The 8,848-nt window shown below is 40.3% G+C and overlaps 2 protein-coding genes across 3 annotated transcripts in view; one reads left to right on the top strand and one right to left on the bottom strand.

Moving 5' to 3' along the window:
- Positions 1-6: 6 nt before the first annotated feature.
- LOC102595377 (uncharacterized) overlaps positions 7-8,848 on the bottom strand; it is a 13,274-nt gene continuing 4,432 nt past the window's right edge. Inside the window, exons 2-3 of one of the 2 annotated variants that reach the window (XM_006340226.2) lie at positions 3,664-3,987; positions 7-2,247 (exon numbers count right to left, since the gene is read on the bottom strand). In XM_006340226.2, coding sequence (XP_006340288.1) covers positions 312-2,247; positions 3,664-3,977 — 2,250 coding nt within the window. In that variant the 5' untranslated portion in view covers positions 3,978-3,987 and the 3' untranslated portion in view covers positions 7-311. Of the gene's footprint in view, positions 2,248-3,663; positions 7,221-8,848 lie in introns of those variants that run through there. The other variant, XM_006340225.2, reaches the window with a different exon arrangement.
- The window catches only part of LOC107058077 (uncharacterized), a 4,499-nt gene continuing 1,858 nt past the window's right edge, over positions 6,208-8,848 (top strand). Inside the window, exons 1-2 of the mRNA XM_015303386.1 lie at positions 6,208-6,265; positions 6,726-8,839. Coding sequence (XP_015158872.1) covers positions 6,208-6,265; positions 6,726-8,839 — 2,172 coding nt within the window. The remainder of the gene's footprint in view (positions 6,266-6,725; positions 8,840-8,848) is intronic.

Below are 8,848 nucleotides of genomic sequence, written 5' to 3'. Positions count from 1 at the left end.
GGGGTGGGGGTAGGGGTAGGGGGGATGGGGAGTAGTTCTATGTACATAAGCTACTGATAAAGTTTGTTATTCCATACACTACATACACAAATAGAACCAGTACTGGATATGAGACATCTCTAGAAGGACATGAAGATAGAAAGGGGTAATAGAAGATGCTGCAAATGAACAAGCTGGGCAAGGAACACGTAATGGCATGAGAGTTTGTGAAGTAATAGGCCCCAGCTGCATTGGCTCATCTGTAACAAAGCAGTGGTTGTTCTAGTGAAACCATGGACACGTTATGATTTACCACTATAAATGACAGATTCTTATTTGTGAAAACCAAACATGTGATCTGTGTATAGGTCTTCCAGATCAAAGATACTGTCGTCCTTGCTGCTAGGTTCCCAACAGGGATAAGTTCCACCTCCAATATGGCCAGGAATTGATGGTATCTGCATGGAATCAACAGAAAAACCTCCCCCAGGAGCTTCCATGGTACTCACAAAACCATTCTTAGCGACACTACAACCATGGACTCCAATATGATCAGCATTTGGTGATGGCAAACTTGCAGTGTTAATGGTAAGACCTACTTGACTAGCTCCAACCAACTGCTTGGTCATTAGCTCTTCCAGATCACACCCAACATTATTGACTGCATGAGTGTACATTCCCGTGCCACCAGCAACTGATGGTTGCAAGCCAAGTGATGGAGATGTCCTAGTGTCAATCCCACACCTTACTCCAGAGGTGCCCTCTACCAGTACAGTGACTGGATGAGTGTACATTCCGGTGCCACCACCAACTGATGGTTGCAAGCTAAGTGATGGAGATGTCCTAGTGTCAACCCCACGCCTCGTTCCAGAGGTGCCCTCTGCCGGTACAATGATTGGATGAGTGTACATTCCGGTGCCACCAACAACTGATGGTTGCAAGCTAAGTGATGGAGATGTCCTAGTGTCAACCCCACGCCTCGCTCCAGAGGTGCCCTCTGCCCGTACAGTGACTGGATGTGTGTACATTCCGGTGCCACCACCAACTGATGGTTGGAAGCTAAGTGATGGAGATGTCCTAGTGTCAACCCCATGGCTCGCTCCAGAGATGCCCTCTGCCGGTACATTGACTGGATGAGGGTATATTCTAGAGCCACCAGCAACTGATGGTTGCAAGCTAAGTGAAGGAGATGTCCTAGTGTCAACCCCATGACTCACTCCAGAGGTGCCCTCTGCCAGTACATTGACTGGATGAGGGTACATTCTGGTGCCACCAGCAACTGATGGTTGCAAGCTAAGTGATGGAGATGTTCTAGTGTCAATTCCACACCACACTCCAGAGGTGCCCTCTGCCAGTACAGTGACTGAATGAGCGTACATTCTGGTGCCACCAGCAACTGATGATTGCAAGCTAAGTGATGGAGATGTCCTAGTGTCAATCCCATGGCATGCTCCAGAGGTGCCCTCGGCCGGTACAGAGATTAGGTCTTCTACCTCTTGCAGGAACTCATGCACGTCGGGAAATGAAACTGGATGAGTGTACATTCCGGTGCCATCAGTAACTGATGGTTGCACGCTAAGTGATGGAGATGTCCTAGTGTCAATCCCATGGCATGCTCCAGAGGTGCCCTCGGCCGGTACAGAGATTAGGTCTTCTACCTCTTGCAGGAACTCATGCACGTCGGGAAATGAAACTGGATGAGTGTACATTCCGGTGCCATCAGTAACTGATGGTTGCACGCTAAGTGATGGAGATGTCCTAGTGTCAACCCCATGGCATACTCCAGAGGTGCCTTCTGCCGGTACAATGATTAGGTCTTCTACACTTTGCAGGAACTCATCCACACCGGGAAATGAACTATTCAACTCACTACCAAGAGCAGCAACAAGTGGGAATTTCTCGGGGTTAACAGCTGATGGTCCTTCAATAGCATCAGTCATGCAGTTTGTAACTGGCCCTGGTAAAGATAGCATCCCTGTGTCAAAAGCTTCAGTCACATAGTCGGCAATTGGCCACTGAGATTGTCCTCCACAAGGTCCTGTCAACTCGTCAGATTTTTGTCCTTGTGAAGATTCAGTAATATTAGCAGCACCCACACTAGTGACATCATGAATGCTTTTTCTCCTCTTTGCGTTATTGTCATTTAATCGACTGTAGTACTTCTGGGCATGGCTTGCCACCTGTGTTGGTGTTCTAGAAAACACAAAGTTCCTTGATATACCCCGCCAATCACCCTTTCCGTGTTTTGCCAACCCCTGGAGAAAAGACCTAAGAAAAGAAAGAAGATTAAGAAGTTGCTAGCTTGGGAATTTAATCCATTCAAGACGATATCTGCTTGAAACTAATTCATTCTCTCAAACAGCACAAATTTATGCATCTTTGAAATTCTAATCACAGTCGTTATAATTATATAGACATTTTTTCTTCCATCTGTATACAATGACCACATCTAATTAAGTTTGAATTACCAAGCTCAGTGTTATTTCAGCAGTCATTTATCACTGCTGACCACCTGCACCCAGCCAAAACAATACAATATACTAGTAAGGTGCCACTCATTGGATGATACTTTGGTGTTTATAGGATCATCTCACTTATCAAGAAGAAATGTCTATAGAATCATCTCCTCACTCACCACATCATTCGTTGTTGCAATAGTCCATTATTCAATCCTACTCAAATTGTAGAAGGATATATTTCTCTTATCTTGAGAAAAATGGAATAGTAGAACAACAAACCCCACATTGAAGGATATGAAAAACCATACCAAGAAAAGGAAAGATAAATATAAGTATCGTAAGCTGGAAAGTTTTTCCAGTACACAAATTTGCTCTAGTCTATTTGACCCAATCATATATTGCCAGCATCTAATTAACCGCCTCTTCGGCCTACACATGGTATTCAAAATTCATAAGGTGCTAAAGAGGAAACTAGAGGTCTTTAGTTAAAAATGAACTAAGCTTGGTGGTGATATACCTATATTGTTCACATCACTGTTCGTCAACAATAATTCACAAGTGTTTCCAGCACGAGTTAGATTGAAGCCTTTACAAGTCTGATGTCTACAGTACCTTGTCCATATATAATAGTCATTCAGCTGTTTACGAATAACAATTATACCGATGATGCAGTGACTTACGTTACAAAACTGATATCAAGCTGTACTCCACTCTTCTATGAAAAAGACAAACTTATATAGAAAAAAAAAGAAGCATTGTATTTAATTTTACTTGAGAACAAGCAACTCAAAGAGAATTGAAGAAATTACTAACAAAGCAGAGGGGTTTTCTTTCATATTTTCAGACACCAAATTTCTGCAAATTTTCTGAGTGGCATATTCTAATTCAAAAATTTCACACCAGATCAACTAAGAATCTACTCTACATTTAAACATAATATAAAAATAGAAATGATTTTAGTTACGATAAAGACTAACACAGCTTCTGTCAATTTTTTGGTCCAAATAAACAGACTTGCTGTCAATCTAAAAAATAACAGGAAAAAGAAGCATTTTGTTGCAAAGAAATTCTTAAAGAAGCAACTTTTAAATCCTTACTGTAAACAATAAAACTTATTCAACTATCAAGAAACTCATGATTGAAGAGATCAATTAGTCATCAATTTAGTCAGATGTTTCGAACCAAACTAACATGGTAATTACAAAATATACAGGAAAAGCCTCACCTGTGTTCCTCTGCAGTCCAAGGAAGCCCTTTTCGCCGTTCTACCCCTGCTCCCGATGATCTACTTCTGCAGCTAGAAGAACTTTGCATTCTCTCATATTTAGGTAGCGGAACTTTGCCAGACTCTATGTCATTAATATCTTCAACTAATACATTATAATGATCTATAATTTCTTGAAGAGATTTCCCAGGAACAGCAGCAGCGATCTTCAGAAATTTATCACTATCTCCAGAAAATACAGCCAAAGCATTCTCAAATGCTTTGTCTTCCTCCTTGGTCCAGAAGGAGCTATTGCATGTTCGGTTGAGGCTCATTTTGTTGGATCTACACAATGAAAGGTTTGACACGAAAGGGATAGTTTCTGAAGAGTTCTCCCAAATTGGATAACTTCCATATATGACAAAGACCAGCATAAATATTTGGTGCATCTATATATAATTTTTTGTTGCCCTTGACACTTGGTTAACAGAAATGGCACAACACTCCTACTTCATTAATCAGCTATTAATTTAACTACAGTCTACCTCCAAGAGGTAGGGGTAACTGCATACACTCTAACATCCCCAGACCCCACTCTATGTGATTTTACTAGGTATGTTGTTGTTGTTGATTTTAACTACAGTAGTGAGCGACTGTTAAGGGTAACAGGCAGGTGGCACACTCAAACAGAATGACCGCAACGATTTTTTGATCTAGATGTTAAGGTGCACATCAACATAGAGGAAAGCAACCAAATATATAAGACTTTGAAACGGTCACTGGCTAACTAAGCAAGATTAATACAGCAAAAAATTACTTTGTGGAGAAAAATTAATCTAGTGCCTGTTGTTCCTTTATTAATCACTTCATATTTGTTTTTAAAATTGTTAACCATTTAAAGCAAGCAAACAGTAAATGTCTGATTAATGAACTAGCTCTGGGAAGGTAAAAAAAAATACGACAAGGGATATTCAAGATGAGCAAAATAGTAAGAATTTGACCAGATATTTCTGTATTAGGAATAGGATCTACAAGTCCCTTCTATATCGGGTCCAAAAAGTATATAATAAAGAGATCTTGTCCCCTTATTTTTAACTTTTGTTATTAAAAAGAAGATTACATTAAAAGACGCTGCATTCCGTATCAAAAAAATATTATAAGACCCAACGAATGAAAATTGCGCTTAAGCTGAACTACAAGTCTATAACTACAGCAATGAAGCATATCTTTCTATATTTGCAAGAGACCAATCAAGAGGATATCTGAAACAGATCTATAGACTAGCACATAGAGGATGCAACAATGTCATATGCACATTCGCTACTATCGCTCATACTATACAGCTAAAAAACATTAGAAGATATGTATTTATAATAAGTTTGCACCCATTGGCACAAAGGAGCAGTTCGAGGTACTTTGCACCCACTAACTTAAAATCCTAAATCAGACTTTTGCCTTGCACCTCATAAAGTAAAACAAAGGCATCCAGTTACACAAATGGTGTACCAAAAGATTCAATTTTGAAATGTTTTGACATAAAATTCGAACGAAATGCTCCACACCACAATCAACAAAAGCATCAATCTACAGAATCTTACTATCTTTGGCATAACAAAGTTCCCTTTTTTAACAACTAAAATACTTAAAGATTTGGTTCACCGGAGAAACAAATATTTTCAAGTTATTTGAAAAAAATCGAAAAGGTGAATAACTTCCACAAAGTTTCTTGTGGAAGAACAATGTTGTAGAAACATCAAAGATGAGCAGTTATCAAATAGACACCACATAATGCACCAAGTAAAAGCTAGCAAATTATAAATCTTTTTTCAATTTTAAATAAATCACAGATGACAAACTTGAATATGATCAAATTCCAAGAAATTCTACTAGTTTCCCAGCAATCTTAACCTCCGAAATAAAAAGTGCGCAAATAATAAATTTAGAGGTCCAGAATAGTCTAGGGCTGACATACAAGTCCATAGCAGTTAGAATGACTTACCTCAGTTAGAATAGCTCATGTTATAAGAGAAACCAAAAGACGAATATGTTCTTCAATTATCTTTCATTTGAGTTTTAGTAGTAGAAGTTATAAGATAAGTGTTTCCCTCTCATCACCAAATAAATGAGATGGCAGCATTATTAAGTTGGGTAAAACATAAAACTCTTGGGGTACATCTAAGAAGGGTTCATTTCCCAAATTTTCCTTCTACAGGCTTCGATTTGCAGAATCATCCTAAGGCAGGAATCATAATCTGACCCTTTATATTACAACCAAATAAACACTTAATACAATCTCCCAATAGCCATATGTTTGTAAAATATATGCTATTACTTCTAATTTTTTATGGAAACTAAGTCATAAGAAAAGAATCATTTTAGTATTCTCATAATCTTATCTCCACTATTCCACTACTTATCCCCATTATTCCATCTGTCTCCTTTTTCTTCATTTGTTGGGGAAAGGGGGGCAAGTGTTTAAATGGCTTCATTTGACATGAAAAATTGCTAGTGCATTGTGTTCATGTGGATGAATCAATTCATGATTCACTAGTCAAATGGTACTCCATGGTAACAGAAAATATCCACACCAAAATTAGAAGTCAGGGTTCCGGGCATAATGCGTGTATTGTATCTAAAAAGCTTTACTTTCTTGAAAGTGATAAGTTAGGAGGAAAAATCTCAATAATATTAAGTAAATATCATCCTAAGATTGTTCAACTCATAACAGTTCTACTACTCAGATACATCTTGAAATACCAAAAGCTTACAAGTTTGAGAATAAAGTCCAACAAAAATGATAAGGGAAAAAATCCTAGCCACTTTGAACAAACAGTCATCATCTAATGAGTAATTAATTCCTCAATACAAATCAGGAATGCAGATAGAAGTTATGTTCTCTTTTTCTTGGTTTTACCCTTTTCAGTACATGTATCGGGACTCTAAAAATTCTAGCACACTTAGCAGAAAGGCATTATAACAAAGTTAGTATGTCAAACTTCTTCTTTTTTTGATGAAGTAAGTATGTCAAACTTCTTTAGCCTCATTCTCTACTCTAATTTAGCTTCTGACTGGATTAACTGCAGTATCAAACCTTCACTCACTGAAGACTGAAAGTAGGTCCAGATGCATAGATTTATTGGAGAAAGCTTACAACAACAACAACAACATACCAAGTGAAATCCCACTAAGCGGGGTCGGGTCCACCATAAGGGGTGCTAATTATCCCATTAGTCCATTAGGTTGTCATCTTCAAGAGAAGAAGTTTCAAGAATCTTGGATCAATAATTCAGGAATATGGAATATAGAGCTAGTGAAAATTCTCAAGAAGAGAAAGATTAATATAGCCTGTGTCCAAGAGACTAGATGGGTAGGCGCCAAGGCTCGGGAGGTTGATGGGTTTAAGTTGTGGTATTCAGGAGGGTCTAGGGATAGAAATGGAGTGGGTATTTTAGTAGACGGGGATTTGAGGGAGCAAGTGGTGGAGGTTAGGAGGATCAGTGATAGGCTGATGACGATTAAGCTGGTCATTGGAGGATGTACTTTGAGTGTTATTAGTGCTTATGCTCCCCAAGTGGGCTTGGACGAGGAGGCCAAAAAGCGCTTTTATGAGGATTTGGATGAGGTAGTTAGAGGTATACCGAATACCGAGAAGATTGTCATTGGTGGAGATTTTAATGGCCACATCGGGGCAACTGCTAGTGGATTTGATGATGTTCATGGAGGCTTTGGTTTTGGGGAGAGAAATGGAGGTGGAACTTCGCTTCTAGACTTTGCTAAGGCTTTTGAGTTGGTGATTGCTAACTCATGCTTTCCGAAGAAGGAGAACCACTTGGTTACCTTTCGTAGCCCGGTAGCTAAGACCCAGATAGATTACTTTCTCCTTAGGAGGGGTGATAGAGGTCTATTTAAGGACTGCAAGGTTATCCCAAGTGAAAACCTCACTACCCAACACAAGCTTTTGGTGTTGGACCTGAAGATTAAGAGGGATAGGAGGAAGAAGATGTTATCTGACCGACCGAGGATTAAATGGGGTGGGTTGACCCCTGCCCTTTCTCGGGAGATGGGTGAGGAGCTGATGGGGATGGGGGCATGGAGTGGTAGCGGGGATGCGGACAACATGTGGAATAAAGCAGCTAGTTGCATTAGGGAAGTTGCTTCTAAGATGCTAGGGGTGTCTAGGGGTAAATTCGGAGGACATAAAGGAGATTGGTGGTGGAATGGGGAAGTCCAAGGTAAAGTGGAAGCGAAGAAGGCTGCATACACAAAATTGGCGGAGTGCGTAGACGAGGAAGAGAAGCGGACGCTTAAGAAAGCCTATAAGACGACAAAGACAGAAGCTAAGTTAGCTGTTTCGAAGGCGAAGACGGCAGCTTTCGAACGCTTGTATGTCGAGTTGGGGGACAAAGGTGGGGATAAGAAGTTGTATAGGCTCGCAAAAGCAAGAGAGAGGAAGGCGCGCGACTTGGACCAAGTGAAGTGTATCAAAGATGAGGAAGGCAAAATACTGGTGGAAGAGACCTCTATCAAGCAAAGATGGCGAAGCTACTTTCACAAACTTTTAAATGAAAAAGGGGAAGCGGACATTGTGTTGGGTGATTTGGCACACTCTGAAAGACTTCGGGATTTTGGATACTGTAGGTGCGTTAGGTCCGAGGAGGTTATACGGGCTATTAGTAGGATGAGCAGGGGAAGAGCGACCGGACCCGATGAGATTCCGGTAGAATTTTGGAAGAACATGGACAAGGCAGGCATAGAGTGGTTAACTGGGCTGTTTAATGTTATTTTTAAGACAGCGAAAATGCCTGATGAATGGAGGTGGAGTACAATGGTTCCGTTGTATAAAAACAAGGGTGATATCCAAAACTGTAACAATTACAGGGGTATCAAATTGTTGAGCCATACTATGAAGATTTGGGAGAGAGTGGTGGAGATGAGAGTGAGAAAAGGGGTGTCCATCTCCGAGAACCAGTTTGGATTCATGCCGGGACGTTCGACTACCGAAGCCATTCATCTTATGCGTAGACTGGTAGAAAAGTATAGAGAAAGGAAGAGAGACCTTCACATGGTGTTCATTGACCTTGAAAAGGCCTATGACAAAGTACCGAGGAATGTCCTCTGGAGGTGCTTGGAGTCTAAAGGAGTCCCGATGATTTATATTAGGGCGATAAAGGACATGTACGGTGGAGCCAAGACTCGGGTTAGAACA

This window comes from Solanum tuberosum, unplaced genomic scaffold (genome assembly GCF_000226075.1).
Source record: "Solanum tuberosum cultivar DM 1-3 516 R44 unplaced genomic scaffold, SolTub_3.0 scf00017, whole genome shotgun sequence".
Taxonomy (NCBI): Eukaryota; Viridiplantae; Streptophyta; class Magnoliopsida; order Solanales; family Solanaceae; genus Solanum; species Solanum tuberosum.
This window is presented reverse-complemented; position numbering and strand designations above follow the sequence as displayed.